This window comes from Hippopotamus amphibius, chromosome 4 (genome assembly GCF_030028045.1).
Source record: "Hippopotamus amphibius kiboko isolate mHipAmp2 chromosome 4, mHipAmp2.hap2, whole genome shotgun sequence".
Taxonomy (NCBI): domain Eukaryota; kingdom Metazoa; phylum Chordata; class Mammalia; order Artiodactyla; family Hippopotamidae; genus Hippopotamus; species Hippopotamus amphibius.
The window spans coordinates 71,890,248-71,915,919 of NC_080189.1; the positions used below are offsets into that span (position 1 = coordinate 71,890,248).

The following is a 25,672-nucleotide window of genomic DNA, read 5'->3' on the forward strand; positions in this document are numbered from 1 at the left end:
AGGTTATTTGAAATAGTCATTGAGAGAGGGAGAAAATTAACTAGAGAAATGTAGTAGGGTTTCCAGGCAGCACTGATGGTCCATTTGAGGGTTATGATCACGAATTTGAAGAAAAACACTCAGCGTGATTGTAATTTGTTTATTTGTTTCCTTGCTTATTCAGCTGCTTGGGTTTGGCAGAGATTTAGTATTAACCAAGGTCAGAAGTCTTACTTATACAATAAAATCCATATTGAAAAGGGCAAGGGAGTTGAAGGTAATAATAAGGGAGTGATTTTTAACGATGGAGAATGGAACCTAGTCCAGCAAGGAAGGAAGTCGGGGAACGAGGGTGGTGGGGCTAGGTCCTCCACCTTGGAGGACCCTCCAGAGGTGAGGAATGGTTGGGGTCAGAATATTCTGAGGGTGAGCCAGAAGAAAGAAATGATGTTTGAAACTGAGATTTAGGGGAGTGTGCAGTTACCAACAAAGACCAGGTCGTTGGGAGCTGAGATAGAGTGGAGGACAAGACCACTGGAGGTTAGGAGGTCAAGGCACTGGGAGGCCATGCTGGAACTGAAGCTGAGGAGAAAAATAGCAACAGGAAAGTCTTTTTACTTAGCGGGTGGTATCTGTAACTTCCTCTTGGTTATTAAATACTCCCTGTAGTCAAACATCCAGAAGCTGGATAAGATATGCAGAGTCACCCCCAGGAAGCAGGAACTTTTGACGTGGCATTTCCTGGACGCTGGTCATGTGCTCTCTGGCTGACCTTTCATGAATGGCCCTTAGTTCCTGTCCTGTGGCCACACATCCCATAGAGTTTTTTTTTTTTTTTTTCTTTTGCCCTCACAGAGGCTCTTATGGCAGGATCTTTTGACCACCTTGTGGAGGCGTCTCTTTGACCCACCAGTGTCCTCGGCCCATCAGCTCTGATGAGCTAACGCCCGTGACCTTCTCCAGCTAAGTTTTGGTAGCGAGAGGGGGGATTTCTACAGGTCAGCAAGCATCCATCCAAAAGATGAATTGCAGCAATCTTCTGGCAGATAGCCTCTCTGAGGGGCTCTTGCAGCCTCCCTCACCTGACTAATACCCTTTCTAAGTAAATCTCTTCTCCCCACAAAATCCTCTAACCTACTCTTGTATGTTATCTTAGGTGAGTGATGGAGGTCAAGGTTGCAGGCCTGGCTGATCACCTCTCTCTCTCTCTTTCTCTGTCTCTCTCTCTCTGAAAAATGAGTGGGTGTTTGTCACTACATGTTCTTATCCCTGGTGTCCCAGCTAAAACTGGAGCTTTTCATTGAAAACCCTGCTTGTTTTCTATGGTGTTAGATGTTTTTTTTTTCTAGCCAAATAAATGGAATTTTACAATTGTGTAGTCAAAGCTCAGGAATATTACATTGTCTCTGTTCTCCAAAATCTTAGCAGTGTTCAAGGTATTATGTATTTAAGACATGAAGAGCTGATTAGCATTCATGATTGGTACAAAATTCCTGCAGATAGTTTCCTAAAAAGTACTTAAAGACATTTAAACCATGGTGAGATGAATGTTCTCCTTATACTGATTGTCCAGGAACAACAGACATCAGATTGTAGGCAGAAAGGAAATTAATATTCGTTTACCTTCATTTTGATATGAATTTTGATTGGTATATATTCTCTTAGCTTGGTCATGTTTAGTTTAGGATTAGTGATGTTTAGGTCTTATATATGGTTTATCCTAAGTTATATTTTATTTCTCTAGAATCTTGTTCACAACCCAAATATATTATAAACTGTGTTACCCTCTCCAAAATTGTCTTCCAGCATTCTCTCCCTGTCTTCTGGTGCTCAAACCCCACTGGCCTTTCAGTTGCTCGAATGCACTGGGCTTCTCTTCCAGTCCACACACTGTGCCTTCTGCCAGAAGTGCTCCCTCCCCTCATTTCTACTCCTCAAGCACATCCAGCTACTCCTGTCCGTCCTTCATCTTTCATGTCTCAGCCTGTACGTAACCCTTCCTCAGTGAAACCTTCCTTGATAGTCCACACTTCCCCTCCTATACCAATAGTGTGTATTCTTTTAACACCCCGTGTTTCTTTCTTTTTCATTTACCACACTTGAAAAGAAGAATAAATTTATGTATCTGTTTGGTGCCTTTCTAACACTCTAAACTATAAGCGCCATGAGGGCAGTGCAGTGGCTGTTTTCCCAGTGCCTAGCAGGGTGTCTTGAACGTAGTTGGCACTCAATAAATGTTTGTTGAACAAATGAATGAAAATCCCCAGCATAATTCTACTACAGTGAAATTGGAGGGCTTTGTCAGCATGCGCAGGGCCATTTGAGGTTGTGAGAACTGGAGAAAAGTCTAAGAGGTTAAGACGCCCTTCAAAGTTTGAGTTCTTCTGTACTCTAACTCTACAGTATGTGTTTAGTTTTAAAACCATAGTTAGGTGTGAGTGGGAAATAACTGAATTTTTCATAGAAAAATCTGTATTCATGATTTTTGTGGGGGGTATTCTAACCATGCTGCTCATTATAACAATTGGTGTGTTGGTTACATGGGCCCCAACTTAGCAGAAAATTCTAACCACTCTTTTTTTTTTGACAGATGCTTTATTTTTTTAATCTTTTTAAATTTTTATTGGAGTATAATTGATTTACAATATTGTTTGACAGATACTTTTTTCACACCCAACATTTAATTCCGCTTTTTCTTTTAAACTCTTGAAAACACAGTTCAAGATCAGCAGTTGACTGGTCAATAGGTTCCTTGTCAAAACAATAGGCCTATGTGAGATGAAATCATCGTGAGGATTTTTCCCCTTATATTGAGCTTTTATACTATGGCATGTTGCTATTGTTTAGGTTAGGTGTGTTGTCAATTATTTTTTTAAATTATAATCCATACACTTCTGAAGATTAAGTATGATTTAATTTACAAAATAAAAGATCTAAATAATTTTCAAATTAATAAATAATTCCTTATTTCTTTCCTATTTAATTTACATTTGGATATGTTTATAAAACATTTTTTGTGCTTTCAAATTTTTAAAAAATTCCACATCTTTTTAAATTTCAGAATTTCAAAATCAGTATTTACATGTTTTAGAAGTATATATGAAGGTCTTTTATCATTTGACTATTTAGGTATAGGAAAATTAATAGACAAGAAGGACTCAGTATTTGTGCTTCTGTCTTTTACAGTGGTTGCCATTTGTTGGAAAATAAGATTGGGGAGGATTTTCATTACCTTTCTATTATTTCCATTACATTTCCTCTTTTAGGAAAAAAATTTCTCAGATTTACTTGGATTAAATCGACTCAGTACTACCTGTCCTTGTGAAAGTTTCATGGTTTCCATAGAAAAAGTTTATTATTTACTTTTTCCCACCATTTTATAAGTGTTTTAAAGAGTGATCTATTTAAAAAAACACACACACACATAAAGACCTCATTCCCTGCCTAGGACACCAATACAAAATGGGATTGATGGGACTGTTTCAGATTTAGTATTACTGAGGAAGTTTGTTGCATACGAATTCATTCTGAAACTGATGTTCAGAGATTAGACATCAGTGTACTGAAGTAGAGTCATAAGAAATCAAAATGTATATTGCTGCTCTGTTACCACCAAGAATTATTGAATTTTGAACCCCTGAACACTCTCTTCTAGCTGCTTTCGAAATCTATTGAACAACTGAAGCAACCAGGCAGTCACCTCGAGGAAGCGGAGGAAGAGCTTCAGGGGGACCAGGCGATGCAGGAAGACAGAGCGCCCTCTAGTGGCAACAGCACTAGGAGTGACAGCAGTGCTTGTGTGGATGACACACTGGGACAAGTTGGGGCTGTGAAAGTCAAAGAGGAACCAGTGGACAGTGATGAAGATGCTCAGATCCAGGAAATGGAATCTGGGGAGCAGGCTGCTTTTATGCAACAGGTAATAGGCAAAGATTTAGCTCCAGGATTTGTAATTAAAGTCATTATCTGAATATGAAACATGTTGCAGGTTTTTGGTAAATGAATATTATTTCCTATCCGTTTATATCTCTGAATAATTTGACTTTAGTGTTTAAGGATTCTAACTAATGCAGACATATCTATATATAGATCTTTCTATATACTGATCTCTATATAGATATCAGGGTTTCACTGAAACCCTACGGGTAAGGAAATACCTGTTACACTAAAATTATACTATATCAGTATCCAAGTAATAGGCTTTTAATTCATCCCAAAGCCCGCCCCACCAATTACTTCTAAGGAAAACGAACTCACTGTTGTTTTTAGTTTATCTGTTGAGATCAGTGGCTGCTGGATATAGTTTCCCAGTCTGATCAATGAAACGTTCTATTAGTTCTTGATTTTTTTTTGATATGTAGAATCCAGTCTTCACATTGTTGTACATAATGTATCATACTACAGTCTTGAATCCTGTTAAAGGTAGTCAGCCCTTCCTTCCTTTCTCTTTTTTGTTAAGTGAAATGTTCTGGTTACTCTGCCAATAGTCCTAGGTTATTGTATAGATTGCAATTGAAAATATTAGAAATAGAGGTGGTTTTAAATATATAGATGCAAAGTACAGCACTATTTTAAATATTACATTATGTCTCACCTAGTACTGCTCATTTCATTTTTATCTTGTGTTATTTGATGACACTGTTTATTGAAAAAGATCAAGTGAAGCAGAAGCAAATGTTGGCAAGAAATAATGTGCAGCATTATGGTCCAGTCAGATACTATGCTGTATCTACAGTTGTGGAAAACACAGTAACCGTGTGATTATTATCTGACATGAAGTCAAAATCATGTTTGGAAGAAGCAGGTGTGTCATGTTTGATAATCATTATCACTAGGATCTCCTCAGTATAATTCCATAACGACATGGCATATACCGTACTATCTTGGCAAATAAAAAACTAAGAAAGGTTTAACAAAAGAATCTACTTGTACATAATGCACCTTCAGAAGGACTATGTCCTTTGATGCAATGAAATGCAGACAACTTTGAAGGCAACAGTAGAGTGTTTATTTAAGTCAGTTCTTTGTCAGGTTCCTGCTGTTCTACAGAAAACTGATTCTATGAGGCTGAACAGGAAATGCCTTGTGGAAACAGGAAGTCCAAGTGATTCATGTACTGAGGAATGTAGGGAAGAAAAAAAAAAACAGAGGATAGTGTTTTACTCTCTGTTTTTAAAGGGCACTCTATGAATTGATTTATTGTCTAAGAAAATAACACCACAAGGAGGGAAATTGTTAAGGAAGCTTTTCACTGGAACATTTCCTTCATACTCCCTTTTGATATGTTTACCTTGTTTTATAGGTTTACTTTTGTTAAGCTAGCTAAAGATTCATTGTATTAAGACCCCTTTAATATGGATAATCCAAATTGACCTAGAATCTTTGTGAGGTTTTTTTCTATTAAAATATTTATATTTCTAAATCCGAGGTATTTTAAGGTGTAGTATCCTGTTTCAAAGGAGATATAGCAGTTTTGCCAAATGTAGACCTTGTACAACTGTATGTTCCTGGCACGTGTTGTTTACATTTTGCTGTGACATTTAAAAATATTTCTTAAAAAAGGTTACTGCTAAAGATACATTATCCTTTTTTAAAAAGTCTCCATTCAAATTAAATTAACATAACTAGAGGTTAGAAAGTTTAAAACTTTTCCATATAATGAAAGTCCTTTTGATAATTTGACAAATAGCTATAATAGGCAACACTTCCTACTACCAACATATTTCGGTTAGTATATTCCTTCATATTAAAATGACTTTTTGTCAGTTGTTTTGCATTAAAAATACGGCATTCCTAAGATAAAATTGTATGTTTTTTTCCATCTCATAAATATACATTTTCTTTAAAGTCTTTTTTCAATCTCATAAAAAAGGGATAGTGCATCTTTTAAAATACATTTTATTTGGGGAGGAACATGTGGCTGAGCAGGCTTTTGTATAATATTACTGCAAAGATATGTAATCACAAACAAAAAAAAACCCTATTTTTTATAATGTCATTTGAGAGAGCTTCATCAGTACAGTTGGTGGACGTTAATTGTTTGAATTTGATAGTCTTTGAATTTAATCAAGAAACTACCTGGAACCAGTGAAAAGGAAAGCTGGACTTAAATAATCTTAGAACTAATTGATAAATGTCTCTTTTAAAATCTACTGTATTTATTATAATTTACACCCTTGAAGGTGATCTTTTGTTTTGTGTTGTAAATATATTGTTTGTATGTTTCTCTTCTTGCCTTCTGTTATAAGTCTCTTCCTTTCTCAAATAAAGTTTTTTTTAAAAGATCCCCTTTCATACATATGGCTTTGTGTAAACTTGATATATTTAATCGAATTCGAAGCTCATGCACTAGGTCTCATATACCAAAATATATTGCCATTCTTTGTTGAAACAAGAAAATAAAGCTATTTTGAGCAGTTACTTCTAATGCCATTAAAAATAATAAATCCAACAATAGTGACTTTAACCTATTTACATCAGCCATTATCAGATAGCAAACACATGTAAAATTCGTTGCAGTTTTATTTTCCCTGCGTGGCCTTTTTCATATGTTATCATCTTTGATGTCAACTTCTAAATATAAAATTTTATATAAATAGATATTAGTTCTTAACTTCACTCATCTTAAAAAATTATTTTTAAAAAGGTTAATATAATCCCTTGACTATAACAAGCACTCAATAAATATTAAAATGAATAATTTTCCATGTATCATAATAGTTATATCTGTTACAGTAAGAACCTGACCTACAAACATAAAGTGACAGTACATAAATTTAAAGAGAAAAGAGTAATTAAATGACCTCCCCTTATATGGAAACAATTATTATAATTGTAGTGTGAAGAACAAGGAGCCCGACTCAAGTGAAGGGAACTGAACCATACACATCTCAAGGGCCATGCTCCTTGCTCCTCTTCTGGTCATTGCAAGCAACACTTATTAGTCAAGTCTTCATAATGTGTTACTGTGTATTTGGCTCAATAGGTTAAAAATATTTGTTTTATCTTCTTTGATTCTCTTAACCTAAATTTCAACAGTGTCACACAAGGTAACGCTACTCTAATTCTGGAGCTAATATCAGTGACTATTACACAGTGGATCATCATTCCATAATGCTGTAAATTTGATAATTTGCTCAGAATTGTAGAAATACCATTGATGCTAGTCATAATTTCCTGAAAATTGCCTTTGGACTATAAAATTACAAAACTAACTTGGTGCTAGAGATCCTCAAAAAAAGAGTTGGAAGAATCAATTAGATAATGATTTTATACTGTATATCTGATTTCCAAAGTGTAAAGGGACTGATACTGTATCAATGTTAGAAATGTTTTCTTCAGAAAAATAGTTTTTGCCAGGACCTGCAATGAATCACATTAGGTTTCCTCCTCTGGTAGTCATGAGCTGCCTTGGTGAAGGTGGCTGCCAAAATGGAGACTGCTACTTTTCGTAGTTTTGAGAAAGACAAGTTTTTAAGAAATTTTTATGTTGTTTCATACTTCTTTTTTTCTAAAGTATGTTAAAATGAAATCCAGACACAACATTTTTTTGAAGTCCAGTACTCAAGGGATATATAGGTGGACAACATTTTTTTTAAATGTGACATTCCTTTGTGATTTTTTTCCACTAGCGGAAACATACAATTGTGGGTGTATAATCATGGGTTTACAATGATAAATAATCCAGGTGTACAAATTATAACCAATTATCATCAGGGACTTAGAGATACTAGAGAAGGACTTTGAGAGGTAGATTACCATTCCTTTTATTACTGATCATTCCTCAACTGGATTTTAAAGGGAAAGTATGGGGTTGGGGGGTGCAGGCAATCGAAGAACTCAGGCAAATGAAACAGGGTATTGGGAATATGACTTTACAAAACTTATCTATTATATTTAGGTTTTAAAAGGTTTCTATTCTCTTTTTATAATAACTTCTTTAAGGCTTATAAACTGCAGGGTTTAGACAGTGCAACTTTCGGGGACCATCTTGATTTACAAAAAGACTTTTACTTTTAACTACTGGAAATATATAATGTACTAGGTATTGTTACAAGCAGTTTACATCTTTTAAAGCATGAGTCCTCACAACAACCTTACAGGGTAGGTATTATTGTCCCACTGTAGAGATGAGGGCGCTGGGACACAGAGTAGTCAAATCAGGTCAAGGTCAGCCAGTTAGTACCAGTCTAGCTCCAATTTGAACCCAGACACTCCAGCACTAGCCCTTGTTCGCAGTCTCTACCACCGAGCTGATTTGTGCAGCAGTTCTTCTTACATGTCCAAGTTTATTACATCATTAGCACTTTATCCTCTCTCTCACTCTCTCTTTGCCCATCAGCATTTGTAAACTGTTTTGAATCAGTTTTCTCTTTGTCATTGCTATAAGTTAGGAGATTAGGATTCTTTTTTTATGCTCATTCACAGATGAACGATCTAATTCTTATACATTATGTTCAACCATTTTGGATCATGAAAATTTGCGAGTCTCTTTTTTCTGACTGGAGCCAGTCCTGGGATGGGTGAAACAGGGACTGCGCTTGGAATTAACTTTTTGGGAGAGTGAAAGAGACAAGATTTCAACCAGCTCACAGGTCTTCTTTGACACTTCTTACCTTCATACCCCAACCAAGGGGAAGAGACTCCAATTTCTAAGCAGTCAGAACATGCCTTTAAAAACTTGTTTGACCTATCAAGGATGTACTTGATAATCATTTTGACCTAAAATAGTCTGTATTTAGTGTTGTAAAAAGAAAAATAAGGATGTTTGTCCTAGGTTCTAGACCTCCTAAGTGATTTTCATATTGAAAGGTGCATAAAAATCATCTTGAGGGAAGATGTTGACAATTGAGATTCTGACCACACCCCGCAGAGGTTCTGATCCTGTTGTACTGACTAGGAACCCAGGAATCTGCATTTTTCAAGCCCTTTGGGAGAGTCTGATTCAGAAAGAGTGCTCTGGAGATGATCAGGGGCCCTAAACCACTTCCTATAGTATGTTTCGATTTTTAATAGCTTTTACCTAAGGTCCTTGGATTCTCTGATTTATTGTTTTCATAATAGACTGTCTTGTATTTCTTGTATATTTTTCTGTTTCACCTACATGTTAACTCAATTACAGGTATAGTTGTAGTGTAACTATAGGTTACTATATTTACTGCTATTACTTCTTTGATAGTGTTTGTCCTTCTAGCTTCTCCCTTCTAATTGAGTAATTTCCTAGCCTATTATAGAGTATTAATTCACCAAGACTTGGCAAATTATTTTTCCTCAGAATTTCTGAGCTATTTGTGGTATGTTGTTTTTTGTTTTTGTGTTTTTTATTGTGATAAAACTCATATAACATAAAATTCATCATTTTAACCATTTTACAGTGCACAGTTTAGTGGTTTTTAGTAAATTCATGATGATGTGCAGCCATCACTACTTCCTAATTCCAGAACATTTTCATCAACTCAAAGAAATCCTGCACCAGTTAAGTGGTCACTCTTCATTCAGCCCTTCTCCTGCCCCTGGCAACCACTAATCTACTCCATGTTCCTATGGATTTGCCTTTTGTAGACATTTCGTATAAATTAAATCACACATTATTTGGCCTTGTGTGTGTCTGTGTCTGGCTTCTTTGACTTTGCATGATGTTTTTAGGTTCATCCACATTATAGCGTGTATCAGTACTTCATTCTTTCTTACGGCTGGATAATATTCTGTTGTGTGAATATACTATGCTTTGTTTATCCGGTCATCAGTTGATGGACATTTGGATTGTTTGCACTTTTTGGCTATTATGAATAATGCTGCTCTGAAGATTCATGTACAAATTTTAACTTCTTTTCAGTGTTTTGGGGTGTATACCTAGGAGTGAAATTTCTGGGTTATCCAGTAACTGTGTTTAAGTTTTGAGGAACTGCTGAATTATTTTCCACAGTGGCTGGACTATTTTATATTCCCACTAGCAATTTATGAGGGGTTCCAATTTCTCCCCCTCACTTATTAATTTACTTTTAACACTTGTTATTTTACTTTTTTTTTTTTCTTAAATCGTTGCCATCCCAGTGGATGTGAAATGCTCGCTTGTTGTTTTGATTTCTATTTCTCTAATAGCCAATGATGTCGAACACTTTTTTCATTTACTTATTGGATATTTGCTTATCTTCTTTAGAGAAATGTCTGTTCAGGTCTCTTGCCCATTTTTTTAATTGGCTTGTTTGTCTTTCTACTGTTGAGTTGTAAGAGACTTTAAATATATTCTGGATACCAGACCGTTATCAGATATACGAGTTGCAAATATCTTCTCCCATTCCGTGGGTTGTCTTTTCATCTTCTTGATAGTGTCCTTTGATGCACAGACATTTTTAATTTTGTTGAAGTCTATTCATCTGTTTTTTTCTTTTGTTATGAATATATTGCTTAATCTAATGTCACAGAGATTTGCACCTATGTTTCCTTCTAAGTATTTCGTAATTTTATAACTTACTTTTAAGTCTTTGATCTGTTTTGAGTTATGTACATTTTTTTAAATATTCTTCTGTGCTTTTGTGTTGTTTTTGAAGAGATAAGAACGTACTGATTATTGAACTCCACTTGTTCATGCAGCATCTCCGTTTTCCTTATTTCTAGTTGATTTTGGTCTTGCTTTTCCACTATTCCTGGTGTTTCCTCTTGTTTCCTAACTTTTGAAGTTGCTTCTTTTTTTTCTTCTCAATTAAATGCTACAATCTTGATGTTTATTATATCTAATATAAACTGAGGAAAATACTGTTTATTTTTCCTTATAGAAATGCTATGCTTTTTTTTTTTCTGGTGATCTTTAAAAACTAGATCAAAGTTATCTTTATTTATATGGCTTTAAATTCTACCCTGGTTTCTCATTTTTACCTATGTCTACACTGCACTTAAATTGTATGTTGAAGTTATTATGTTCAAGTCTTTGACCTTTGTTCCTCTGTTGACAGAATTTCTGCAGAGAACCCTGTATTTGTACTTCCAAATTGGTAGCCACATGTAGGTATTGAGAATTTAAAATGTGACTGGTACAAATTGAGATATGCTTTGGTATAAAATAAATACCAGATTTTAAAGATATAGTATAGAAATATATTAATACATAAGTAATGGTGACATATTCATTACATATTAAAAGATAGTATATTTTAAATATATTAGGTTATATAACATTATTAAAATTAATCTTACTTGCTTTCTTTTACATCTTTAATGTGGCTATTAGAAAATTTAAGATTATGTATGTAGCTTGCATTCGTGGTTCACATTACATTAACGCTGTACAACACTGCTTTTAGATTATCTTCCTCTCATGTTGATAGATCTCACTACACCATTTTGGAAATAGGTGGGCTATAAAATCTGAACAAATGAATATTGGCTCTTGCCAGTATCTTTTTATTGCTGTTATTTAGTCTAACATAAAGGTATAAAATGTTGTGTTAGAAGAGATCTGTGGCATCTTAATAGTTTAAGGGTTTAAAGATTTATTTCTTTACCTTAATGACAACTCAAAGTCTATCACGTGTTTTATTAGTACTGTCAGTCTTAAAGACAGTTCAGTCATTGCTGCTCTCTCGTCTCAAAGTTAGTAAGTTCATCCTCTGTAAAATGTGCTGTTTTTTCTCACTCTTCCATTTGTGTCTTTGGAACCATGATTTAGACTCTGGGATGGATTATCCTGAAGTCACCTTTGATCATCTCCTCTTCTTTATCTCTTGTAAGCAGTTGATATTCCTTATTCCTGTTTCTGATTTCCAGCCACCATGTCTCTTCACTCTCTCTTTGGCTCTGCTTTCCCTAGTCACTACCATAATTAATACTAAAACAATTTTTTTTATCATTACAAGAGCCTTCCACATCAGTGTCCTCTTTATACAAATTCAGTTAACTTACTGTGAAATTCCAATACCACTTTCCCATTCTCTATGGCAGAACCTACAGTAATATCTTCCTAATCTCTTTATCTAAAACGCTATCATCGAGTTTCAGTCCTCATAATTCAACTTTTATATTCTGACCAGGCATTCATCCCTTCCAATCTAACTTGATCACTTTCCATGCAAAGCAAATTTCCAACTTGGATTCCAATTGCATGAGTTTCCTCAAGCTTTTTTCACTATCTGGAAAGCCCTTAACTTCCTTTTTTCAAACCTTTCTCTGCTTTCTCTCTTATGCCATCTCTGATTTCTCTAACCCACCCAAATTCTTCAGTCAACTTAGAATCAGTTCCATACAATTTACTATGTCGTTTTTTCTTTCATTATTACCTTTTGCCTTTTGAAGCTAGGGAAAATATACAGCATCCCTGGAACCACACAAGGAACCTATGAAGTGCTCAAGTAAATGCCATTTGAATGATTTCTGTTTTACATTTCTCTTATTCATATTTCTTAATGGCTAAAGGCCATTTTCTTCCCTATTATGATTAGGGTTCATTTTTGATTTGTAATGTGAAATGTAGACTCATTTTTTACTTGTTGGACTATTTCATGGGCTGAATGTCTCCATTAGTAACATTTTCTTTAAGCTGACTACTAATACTAGTTATTGTTTAATTTTCATTTTCAGCTAAGAGTAAATGATGGAAATTTTTTTCTTGGTGAATTTATTATTTGATATTACTCAAAACTTACAAATTGATTTTTCATAGTTTGTATTCTATATTAATCATTATAACTTCTGTTATAATATCTGACACACATTTCTAGATAAAACTACAATATCTCAGTTTTCTTGTCCTCCTTATAATACAAACACATCAGAGATATTGTGGGTTTAATTCCAGACCACTGCTATAAAGTGGGTATCACAATAAAGTGAGTCACATGAATTTTTTGGTTTCCCAGTGCATGTAAAATTTGTTTACACTGTAGTCTGTTAAGTGTGCAACAGCATTATGTCAAAAAAATATACATACCTTAAATTAAAAATAAAGCTCTCTAAAAGAACAGCACCAATAGACTTGCTTAAGGCAGAGTTGCTACAAACCTTCGATTTGTAAAAAATACAGTATCTTCAAAGCGCAGTAAAGTGAAGCACAATAAAATGAGGTATGCCTGCATTAATTTTCCTATGTCCATGTAGTCTATATAATTTTTGAAAGTTAGAGGTTGGAAAGAAAATGATTTGTACTAATCTTAGAAAGTAAATCAACCTCACTCTTATGCATATATAATTAAGGAAAACCATTTCTGAACCTGGAAATTATGTGTTGTTTTGACTATGTATACAACAAACTTGAACAGTGGCATTTCTCATTGTCTTTGAGGTCCATGTGTGGAATTGCATTATAGGTGTGTAGTGGTGACAATGCTGATTCTATAGTCAGACTGAATAAGTTCCCACTCTAACTTAATCTACCAACAACTCCGCCTCCAAGTTATATAATTCTGCCAAGCCTCAGTTTATTGGTTTGTTAAATGTGATTAACAATTGTAATTTTTAGTGGGGTGTTATGAGGCTTCACTGGGTTAGTGTGTGTGAATACCAATGTGTGCTAGCAAAATCGATGCAGAGTAAAAATTAGCAAATGGTAGTAATATCACTATTAATAATATTACTAAAAATCTCTGGGAACTTTAGTAACTTTCTTCTCCTTGCTTGGAACCTACTTTACACTCAATTTCACTTTTTAATAATGAATAACTTTCTCTTCAGTAAATTAAAAAACCCTAGAACAACACTTCTCCACCTTTTCTATGTCCCAGCGCACTCAGAAAATGGCAATAAATATACAGGGTAGGTCCCTGCAGGAGGCTGTTTGGATTGCTCCTTCTCTGTCCAAGGACTGCGAGTAAACAATCTAGAACTGATTGAATTGCAACCCTTTCATGACTTGTGGGGCAATACCCAGGTTGGATTGTTCTTTGGGAGACCCTGTGAGTACGTTACTCCTCTTCTTCCTCTCCTCCCCTTTCCATCTGTCTCCTTTTATCTCTCATAAAAAGGACCCAAGATTTTTTTCATCAGATTTCAGCTAAGGATTCGTCAAAGTTAAATCAACTCTAGGTATAAATGATCCATATGATCTTCGTGCATTAAGAAAATATATTGATCAAGGGAGAGTCTTCAGATAAGCTGTCTATGCCCAGCTCTCCTGCACAGTTAATTCCACCCCGTTATCAGCACCAGGAAGCAAAATGAAAATCTGCCTTGCCAGTAGCCTACGCGACAGATTCTCTTCTCACAGTTACCTTGGACTCTGTCTTTTTCGAGGCAGCATGAAATAAACAAGAGTACTAAAATTTCTGTGTCTTTGCTTTCTAACAAAATGCTCTGAGAATGTTTTCCTTTGGGGTGGGGGGCAAAAGGGGGTTTCTATTATCTCCAGTTTCCTGAATGCTAAAAATTCATTCCATCTTGGAACAAGAAAGCCTACAATGATTTCTTGATCTTAAGTGACCTGCTTCCTGACTTTGAATAGTTATTAGTCCTCTCTGTTACTTTTAACATGATACAGATGACTTTACACTATATTTTTAGTATCTTAGGTCGTGTTTAGGTCATGATGGTGGTGCTATCAAATCCCTTTTTCTCTTTATTTATACTTTATGAATTAAAGTAAATTTAACATTTAGTTTTCTGGTACATATTTTAAATGATTTGATTTTTATTTTATTGCTTGAATGGCCTGACAAACTCATGAAAATATCCAATTTGGTTCCTTTATTTTTTATTTTTTTTACCTCATACACATTTAAAGTATTTTTCTATATCTTATAGCTTTATATATATAAGCAGTTAGTTGTACTTCAATATAATATTCTTTCAGATAGGGAAGCAGATTAAAAAAGCTGGGTTGTTTTTTTTTTCCCCCAGAAGGAGGCTCTCCTGGAGATTTAAAAAATGTTCAGTTTCTAAAAGTCTGGATTTTTTTCCATCATAGTCTGGATTAAATTTTTGAAATGAGATTTTACTTTTGTTACTTTAACGGCCTAAACCATATTGGTTTTATAATCTACTTTTTTTGAAGTATAATTTACATACAAAAAGCTACTTATTATATATGTACATGTGATGGATTTTGACAAATGTGTACACCACTACCTAGATATAGAATATTTATAGCACTCTAAAGAGTTCTCTCCTGCTTCTTTTTAATCAAACCTCCACCACCCACTCTCCACTCAGCCGCAGGCAATCCTTCATCTGTTTTCTGTTACTGAACATTAATTTTGATTTTTCTAGAATTTCATATGGATGAATCATGTAAGAAGAGTCTGTGATATTTTCAGTATTTTTTTTTTTTCAGTCATAAAATGTTTCCGACATCCATCCAGGTGTGTATCAGTAATACGGTCTTTTGTTTAATTACTGAATAGTTTCATTATATGGACATGCCACAGTTCGTTCGTTGATGGAAGTTTAGTTATCTCTAGGTATGGACAATTATGAACAAAGCTGCTATGAATATTATATTCAAGTTTTGGTAGACGGTTGCCTTTATTTCTTTTGAGTAAATACCTAGGAGTAAAATTATTGATTTGTATGCTAAGTGTATGTCTAGCTTTATAAAAAACCACCAAAGTACTTTTTGATTGGGTATTCTTCAGTGTCATCAACTATGTACCCATTCCTGTTGCCAACACTTGGTACTGTCAGATTTTTTTAACTTTATATTTTCTAGTGGATGTGTAATATATTCTAATCATGGTTTTACTTTGTGTTTTCCTGATGTCTAATGATGTTGACCATCTTTTCATGTGCTTATTGGCCATTTGTATATCTTTTTTGGTAAATTGTCTATTCAGCTCTGTTACGTGTTTTTAGATTAGAGCATCTGTCTTTTTATTATTGGATATAAGAGTAACATATATTCAGGATAAATTTATTTCTAGATGTATGTGTTGCAAATATTTTCACCTAAGCCTACAGCTTGTCTTTTATTTTGAAGAGTAGAATGTTTTAATTTTAGTATGTACCATTCTGTCAATTTTTTCTTCTGTGATTAGTGCTTTAGTGTCCTATCCAAGACAGATTTGCTTTTATATTTTTTTCCTTTTAGTTTATTTTCTACATTTAAGGCAGAGAGCCATTTTGAGCCACATAATTTTGTGTATGAACTGAAGAAAAGTTGAGGTTCATTGTCTTACATAGGTATCCAAAGTTTTCAGCACTAGTTTTTGTAAGGATTATCCTTGTTCCTTTTAATTATTCTGGTGCCTCTGTTAGAAACCAGTTGAGCATATATACGTGAGCAAATTTCTGAACTCTTTCCCTTATTTCACTGATCTAGATATCTAACTTTACACGAGGGTCACAGAATCTGGATTAATGTTGCTTTATAGCAAGTCTTGAAAGCAGATAGCGTATTTTTCTTCTGCTTGTTTTTAAGATTTTCTTGTTATCACTGGTTTTCCACAACTTGATTATAATTTGCCTTGATTATAATTTTCTTCGTTTGCATCCTGCTTTTGTTCACTGAACTTCTTGTATCTGTGGGTTTGCACTTTTTAAAATTTGGGAAAATGTCAGGCATTGTTTATTCTAGTATTATTTGCACTGCCTTTCTTTTGGGACTCCAGTTACACCCAGGGTAGACTACTTGACACTGTCTCACAAGTCTGTAAGGCTCTGCGCATTTTTTCTTATTCTTTATTCTTTCTGTATTCTGGTTTGTGTAGTTCCTATTGCTACACTCATCTTTTCTTCCTAGTGAATAGACTTCTTTTAGCCACACCCAGCAAATTGTTCATTTGAGATGTTACATTTTTCAGATCTAGAAGTTTCATTTGGTTCTTGTATGTATTTTCCACTTCTCTCCTCATTATATCCGTGTTTTGCTTCAGGTACTTGAGCATATTCATATTTATTGTGAAGTCTGTTTCTGTTCCTTCTGCTCTCTGCCATTTCTGTGTCTGCTACTACTGCTTAATTTTTCCCTTGAATATTGTTCATGCCTTCCTATTTCTTTTACTGTGTAGTAAATTTTTGTTAGATGTCAGATAATTTAAATTTGTTGTCTTTCTTTGAAGGATATTGATCACTTGAACATTTTCAAGACTTGTTTTTAAGTTTTGTTGTAACAGGTCTATGGTAGCCTTGACTCTAATCCTGGTTTTTCTCTCTCACTAGTTGATGAACTCTCTGGGCCTCTACTGAACAATGTTTACAGGGATAGATGACCCCAGGGAGTTATCAATCTTACCCTAGGGCCCTGGGGCAGAGATGAGGATGGAAAAGGGAGGGTGGGATTCAGTAAAGGTATGAAGAGATAAATACAACTGTTTGGGGGTTGGGGAAAGAGCTGCTTTAGCTCACTCTTAGGCCTGTCTTCACTTTAGAAGCTGGTCATTTACTGGCTTCTACCAAGTCAGTTCTTCTATGTGGCTTGAGTGTTTTCTCCTAATCTTTGAATTTCTTGGATTTTGGTTATCTTTACATTCGACTATTAATTCTGAAGGCATGCATGGGGGAACAGATGTTAATAATATCTTATTGATTTCTGACATATGTACACAAACATAGACTGAATGGATATTGTTAACCCATGTGTATTAGATGACCTTTTGGCATCCTACAATTATATAGAATAAACCAAGTAAAAAATAATAATACCAACTAATTTTCAAAAAACCTTTCAAACCTCAGTTTAAAGATTAAATCCCACCCCTTTCTGCCTCCCTCTCTCCCTCCTTTCCTCCTCCTTCCCTCCCTCTCCCCAACTGACCCTCCTTCCTCCTTCCCTCTGTCTCTCCCTCTTTCTTTTTTTTTCTGAGTAATATTGAATCCCAATAAATTATGTGTGTTATTGTAGTTAAAAATTATACTACAATCTTTTTAAATCATTGTCCATTAATTCAGTCAGCTCTTTCATATAGTAAGAAATAATAAATCTAAGGCAAATTCCTAAATTCAAGTATAAGAAGCATGAATAATGAAATATTTATAACATCTGAATACTGGCTACTATAAATTAAATTTTTACCAAGAAAAATTGAGCACTGCTTGTTTTTGTATATTACATGACATATTTAATGTTTCTTTTTAAACAGATAAGGCGTCGTCTGCACAGATTCTGAATTTTCTGTGTCTCTAAGTTAAAATTACCTTGCCATTTTCTAATTTAGGATTCCTGTGAAGCAGTTTTCTTGCCTTTATTTTTCCATCACAATGCTTCTTTATGTAAGATGCTATTACTATTTCATTGTTCCTGTTCTTTACATTACAAGTCAATGCTAATGAAAATCATGATTGATAGACGTGAATAGCACCTACCAGCCCAGGGAAATTCTTCTAGAAACATGAAAGTATGAATATGTTTAAAATCATGTTATCTTGATCAAAAGCCTAGAACTCAATGGCAAACTTACAGAAAATTACGGTATTGGGTGAAAAATTGTGGGGAGCATGAAAGAAGAGTTGTCTCAAGAGATTCCGAAGGCTTTATTCCTTTTTTTCAACAGATCTAATTTTCAGTTGGGTAATGGGGAGGGAGGATATAAAATTGGTGGCAAATGAGCAATAGATTTAATTTTAACTCTGATTCAGAAGTGTTGTGGTTTTTATTTAATTTTGTGTGGAAATGTGTCCTTAAAGTAATCAGAATATTGGCTTAAGTTAAAATGTAAAAAGGTAAACTTTAGGGGTGTTTCTTTTTCATCCTTTTTAATTGCCATGGGCTTTTCGATAGCTCCTAAAGTGAATTAGGAAGCTCTTAGGCATTTGGCATTAAAGTTCAGGCCCAGGGAGTTTATGTGGACATGCAACTTCTGATTCTTGGATGGTGTGTTGATACTGTATATTTTTTAATGGTTACATTTTCCTTGACTAGTATAAAAGATTTACTGTTACAGTTTGTGTGTGGCCAGGCAGTGGCATATGGAAAAGCTGTTTCCTGCTATTTAATTTAATTAGCCAAATCACGTGCCAGCCTTCGGGCATGTCACTCTGGACCTCTGAGGCTCTTTGTCTGTCAAAGAGATGGACAATATCTTGGCTTTGTTTGGTTGCTCCGCGTGCTGCAGATAAAACCACTGAAATTCTGACTGTTTGTTTAACCAAATCTTCGCATTTTTACCATTTGGCTTTGATTTTCTTTAAAAAAAAAATGATGACATTTTGGCCTTGGGAAGGCGAAAAGGAAATATTGAGGATAGGAAGAAGAGTTGTTACTCTTCGTGGTTTAATATTGGATTGAGAATGTTATTTTCTAATCAGAAATTTTTAGTTTGTTACTATTTTGTTAGTAGAAATGCAAAACAATTATTATTGAATTATTTTAACCCTAATTTAGCTGACAAACTGTTATTTTAAGTCAAGCCTTTTTTTCTTTTTTTGTTCATTAATATATTTAGTGTGATTTTCTTCATCTTGCCAAATCTCTAAATATTTCATTATGAATTCGTTGTTGAAGAAGAAAATATTTCATTTGGTATTTTGGATGAGAATAGTTTAGTTTAGTTTTGGTTTCATAGAAAGGACAGTGGTTAAAACATTCAATTACTTCAAGACTTGTTCCCAATATTTTAGTCTTTCTTTCGAGGTCAAAGATATTTTTAATTTTTTTACTTGACGTATTCAAATTTTAACAATTATCTTTAATTATATTTGTCAGTATACCTAATATTTTTCAAGCTTTAAAATTAGTGAGGACTATTTGAAAAGAAACAGGAGAATAAAAATTATATTCTGCAACTGATTTGCAATGAGGACTTTTGCCTAAATTCCCAGCTGAATTAACAGCAACTTCCATGTCAAAGTGACTTGTCCAAGGTAATAAACATATCTGAATATCCACATTTTCAAATTAGGTGTCCTAGATTTGAGATTCTTAATTAATTTAGATGCATGCACAGTTCAGAACTTCAAGAGGATTTGCATGCTTAATAATGCAGTGAGAAAGTTCAGTTAAACCACAGCGAGCATAAGTCAGGGTGTACTACTATCCTAGGTGTCAAGATATAGCCCCTACCCTCTGACATCACTTGGCCTTTGGAGCAACAGATAGGACCTATACTGAATACATGACAGTCAGTCTCAAAGGAAATATATTTGTTCTAAAGCTAATAGATCTATTACATTTGAGTAGATTAGGAATTTTGGAGAAAATTTATTGTAGATTTCACTTTGATAGAATTTGCAAATAAGATCCTTACTTTCAATCATTTTCTATTTACAAAAAAAAAAGTGGTGAAAGGGAATTAAAACCTAAATATGTAAGTCCTCTTAACCAACATGGTTCTTACAACATAATACAGACATTTATAATGGCCTCATGGTTAATATGGGTCCCACCACCCATGCAAGGTGTTAGGGACCTATGAGCTACATAGATTTTGAGTTTTGTTTAAGGGCAAGCAAACTTCAACAACAAAGTGGAAGCTGTGCTTTTTATCTTCTAATGATTTTCATGATCAGTTCTTCAATGTAATTGTACTTAAATATTCAATATTGTATGTATTTTCAGATCCGTTATTATATTCTATTGTTCTTTTTATATGATGACTTTTCCACTTACTTTTCTTTTAAATGTATGTTTAGAGTGTGATTTTTCTGAGGACTCACACACACACACCACCATACATTGACTTTAGAATGAAGTAGTATCAATTCAAGAGAATCCACATTACTGGTAACTTTTTAAGAATGAATAGATTTTTCATATCAAAAAACACTCATATTCTCTACAGAAAATAAACTTCTGGCAGAAATACAGTCATTTTTCATAAAGCTCTGGTTTTCAGGATTGATGTTTTGTTATAGAGTGTAACATGACTGAGGTTTGAAATGAAACTAGCAATGAGTTGTCAGTTAACTCAAAAATAGAGATCTTTTTAAGATATTCTAAGGAAAGAGTATTTGTTATTAACTTAAAAAGAGACTCTTGAATATAGGTACAACCAGATACAACTTGGTTTCATCTAGAAAATGTAACCCTTGTAAAATTCTAATATTTTTTACAAAAAAATGAATAACCATGATGAAGATAATGTGATTTCAAATAGATATTTAGAAAAAAACAAGCTATGTCAGAGTGTTTGTAATTAAATTTATGAATTAATTGGGCTTGTAGCAAACATTAAACCAAATTTTCTTTACACATCAGCCTAAAATTTTATTTCATGTACACTTTTAAGTGTGTGATAACGTGTAAATTGCCCAATGTCCTTCAACTATTCTTTTGTTTTTAAATTGCAGTTCAGTCTAATAAACAATAATAGTTCAGACCAATTCAATAAACGTATACTGAACAATTCCATGTGCCTGGGACTTGTGCCAGGTACTAAGAAGATGACCATAGAATACCAAGATAAATGAGGTGCCCATAAGGGCTTTTAAATTTATAGTCTCATAGAGAAATGGACAGGTAAACAAATAAAGAAAATACCGTGTCATTTGTGCCACCATGGTGAAAATATAGATAAAGCACAAAATATGTATACATCTTGATAAAAATCTTACACCTCTAAGTTGCTGAACTATGATCAAAACCCACATCACCTGTTCATGTTCTTCCCCATAACCATCGCTACCTGTGAGTAGAACTCAGAGCTCAGCAAAAGGTTTGGCCTCTTGTCCCTGGACCTCCCTGACACTGCAGGGAAGAGCTTGAGGTTCCCACACTGTGTTGTACACTGAGTTACTCCGAAAAATAGCTTCCTCTGATAATTATGAGTTGATATTTTTGTTTGTTATATGACAGTGGAGAAGATTTATCAGAGATTACTATTTCTTTTAAGATTGAGAGGGCTTTTGTATGTCTTCACACATTCATTAAAGTGGGAGAATATTGCAGGCAGAAATCACATTTTTAATTGTTACATGTCAACTCTATTTGTTACAAGCTATCGTTATCAACATTTGAGCCAAGATATGGGGGTTGAGTTTTCTAAGTGTAATTAAGTATAAACACATGTAAGTTGCTTCCACCTCTTGCTTATTGTGAATAATGCTGCAATGAACATTGGTGCACAATTGTCTCTTTGAGAACCTGTTTCCAATTTTTTTTGGATGTATACCAAGGAGTGAGATTGCTGGATCACATAATGAGTACTCTCTTTTCTTTTTCTTTTCTTTTTTTTTTTTTGAGGAAACTTCATATTGTTTTCCATGGGGATGCACCATTTTGCATTCCTACTTACAGCGCACAAGGGTTCCAGTTTCTCCATATCCTTGTCAGCATTTGTTACTTTATGTTTGTTTGTTTTGAAAGTAGACGTTTTGTTGGGTATGAGGTGATGTCTCATGTGGCTTTGATTTGCGTTTTCCTGATGATTAATAATGTTGAGCATCTATTCATATGCTTCTTGGCCATTTGTATATTTCTTTGGAGATATTTGCCAAATTTTAATCAGGTTGTTTTATTGTTGTTGAGTTGTAGGAGTTCTTCATATATTTTAGATGTTAATCCCTTGTTGGATGTGAGATTTGCAAATATTTTCTCCCATAGATTGCCTTTTCATTCTGTTGATTATTTCCTTTGCTGAACAGAAGTTTCTAAGTTTGGTATAGTCCAATATGAGTATTTTTTATATTTTTTGCCTGTGATTGTGGAACTTGTAAATTTTTATCAAGTTTTATTTACTCTAAAATAAGAGAGTAGCAATAACTCACTCATGAAGATCAGAAAAGCAATTTTGATCAATTTTAGTGCCAAGTAGAACCTTTAGCAAAGCTGTAATGAGTTACTGAAAGCACCTTAACACAGCAACTGATACTTTTTAGGTGACTTAAAGGTGTCTTTTGAGCTGTGTACTGATAATTGTGCTTCTCCTTTGAGTAAGTTATCCAATTTTTAAATAATGCTTTTCTTAATTTTAAACATAAGATCCAGTTCCTAAAAGCTGATATGGATTGGTTATTCTTCATTGGACTTGGGAATCTTATTTCCTACCCCAAAGGACAGTTGGCATATAAAATAATCTGATACATAAATACACATATGCATACATATTAACATATGTATGTATGCATTTATATATGTGTGTGTGTGTATGTGTATGTGTATATATGTAACCCAATCTGACATATAAAGATGAAAAATATTTACACTTTTATTGATAGCTATCAGGCAGGTAGACAATGTTGAATGTCCATTTTATTTTTAAAATTTCTCTTTTTTTCTTTTACTTTCATATGATTTCTTTCAAAGTTCTTTTTTCTTTCTTTTGTAAGGCTTGTTCAATGTTTGAGTATAATTTAAAAAGGTCAGAGGAACGCTGATTTACTATTTTTGAACCAGAATTGACAAATAGATTTTCACCTAATGGGGAGAAGATGAGAGAAACACATTCTATGCTGATAGAGTTTTTGATATTCTTCATGAGTGAAAATAACCCAACTAAATTAGTCATAAAATATATGCGAAAATAGTATGTCCCAGTATTTAAAGTTTTCTAAATGTTATTATTGGCAAGGTTGTTAGATAATGAAAATAAGAACAATAAAAGGTAGTATGTTTGAGAATTAATGCCTGTCACCTGGCCCAGCAGTTTACTTACATTATTTAATCATCATCTCTTACTTACAGATAAAGAAATGTAGGCTTCAGAGCAGTGAAGCAGTTGCTGAAAGTCATACATCTAGAAAATGACAGAGTTCAAATTTCAACCCCAGTCCAAATCCAGAGAGGCTGAGAGATGGTTTGGAGTCTCACAGCCAATTTGTGGTAATGTAACAGAGACTAAGGTCTGACTCACAGACCACTGAAAAAATTCAACCCATAATTCCTTCATCTACATATCAGAAAGCCGTTTATTACGACGTTAAATTTTCAACCAGGTCTTTCTAACTCCTCCCCGTTATTTTGATGAGAATGTGCTAGCACTTGTAGAAAGAAAAGTCAAAGGTGAAAAATGGAAACTAGTTACAGTCAGGATGTCATTGTATGCGTGGCTTCACAGTTGTACCTGCTTTTTTACTTCATACTAAATATATTCCTTGTTATTTAATTCTTCTATTTAACTCTCGTTCATAAAACTTAGTGGTCACAGCCTAGAAGACACTGTAAAATGTCACTTATGGGATCCCCAACTCTTTAATGCTTCCTTTTCATACCTGATGTGAGATTTATTTACTAAATTTGTTTTTAATTTACAATATATGTTTATTCTCTTAACTTGGCATAACTGCTTTGCAGTTGGCTCAGTTATCCTTAACCTGCCCAGGGGATTATGCAGTCTTAATTCTGTCTACCAACATTTATACCAAACCTTTCCCTCTCTCCTGTTCATAATTAAGAAACACTATGTTTGAAGACAAGGTTGGAACCTCTCTCTTTTACATGGAAAAGTGCTCATAAAACAATGTTAACTAAGCTAGTTTAAATCTTCATTTCTTTGTTCATCCCTTATCATGCATTCATAATGTGTAGGACATTGTTTTAAGTGTTGTGTGCAATCCTGCCTGGCTCCAATAAGCGTATAATCTCGTAGGAAGCAGATACATCACATATACAAATCTTATTAGATAAAAGAAGTTGGGTGTATAGGACAGGTACAGATATAATAGTATTTTGGGAGTTCATCTGCTGATAATGTAACCGTTAGAGATTGAATGTTCCAAATGCCCTCTTATTTAGTATAAATAGCTAATGAACATTCATGCTTTCCAGTCCCATCAAAATTCTTAATTTAGCTTTGTCAATGTTATTTGACGTGTACGCATTTCCTAGGTCAACCCACTTTCCAGTACAGGCAGTAAGCTGTTCAATGTATTAGCTAGTAAGTAGTCTTAGTTTAATTGCTTTAAGTAGATATAATTTACATAAACTTTCCACTCAAGTCACCAGTTATGCTGGTTCCCTTTATGTATATTTGCATTCAAGACCACAGACTAGTTTAAGATTCTTGAAATGAGATATTCAAAGACGTAAGACTTAATTATGACAATATTTTTGTTATAATTGATACTATCAAAGAACTCCTATTGATGAGAAAGAAATTTCTATATTGGGGTAAATAACACCTGTGCTATTCAAAATTTCTTCAGTGAATTTTGTATTCTTTCATTTTTACAACTCAAGGCATTTTAGCAGATGTAATAAATCATTATTTTGGCAACCTAGTCAATATTCAGGTATGTTTAATATTCACTGAGAAATAAAACTTTTCAGTATATGGAGAACAGATCCAAAGAGGTGACCTCAAGGGCTCGAAGGTTAATTAATGGCCTAAGATAGCATGACTCAAAATAAAAAGGAATTCAGAAAGGGAGGGAGCAGGGAAGCTGTGTGTTTCTTCAGGGTTTCACAGCTAGTTAGATGGACATATTTTATTATGTTTTCTCACAAGGGAGACATTTTCCTCCATTGCATGTTGAGGTGTGGTCTCTTGTAATAAAAATCGTTTTAGTCTTTACCCAATAAATTTTCCGCATTATCTACTATAAAGTCTGGCTAGATACTCTCTACTTTATAGAGTTTTTCCATAATGTAATGTGTGAAGGAGTGAGGTGGCTATCAGATTTCCCTTTAAGCTAACTAAAAACATGGAAACGCCACAGACAGCCTATGTAACTTGAAAATTGAATTAAAGTTACAATATATGTGAGGCTATGTATATATATATCCATATACACACACCTTATGTATATATATGTATTTAGAGTAATTCTCTTTTTCTAACTGTCATTTTGATATTATTCTATCCTCAATTCTCTTAAGTTTGTTATCAAAAAGGGGAATAAACAGTAGGATTTTAAAAGCAATACCAAGAAGCATCATATTCTCAGAGAACAGGAAAAGATG

General features: G+C 34.1%; 1 protein-coding gene across 4 annotated transcripts in view; it reads left to right on the forward strand.

Moving 5' to 3' along the window:
* The window catches only part of HDAC9 (histone deacetylase 9), a 719,791-nt gene that overhangs the window by 370,514 nt on the left and 323,605 nt on the right, over positions 1–25,672 (forward strand). For 3 of the 4 annotated variants that reach the window (XM_057730710.1, XM_057730712.1, XM_057730713.1), the window contains one exon: positions 3,635–6,250. In XM_057730710.1, the coding sequence (XP_057586693.1) occupies positions 3,635–3,949 (315 nt within the window). In that variant the 3' untranslated portion in view covers positions 3,950–6,250. Of the gene's footprint in view, positions 1–3,634; positions 6,251–25,672 lie in introns of those variants that run through there. The other variant, XM_057730709.1, reaches the window with a different exon arrangement.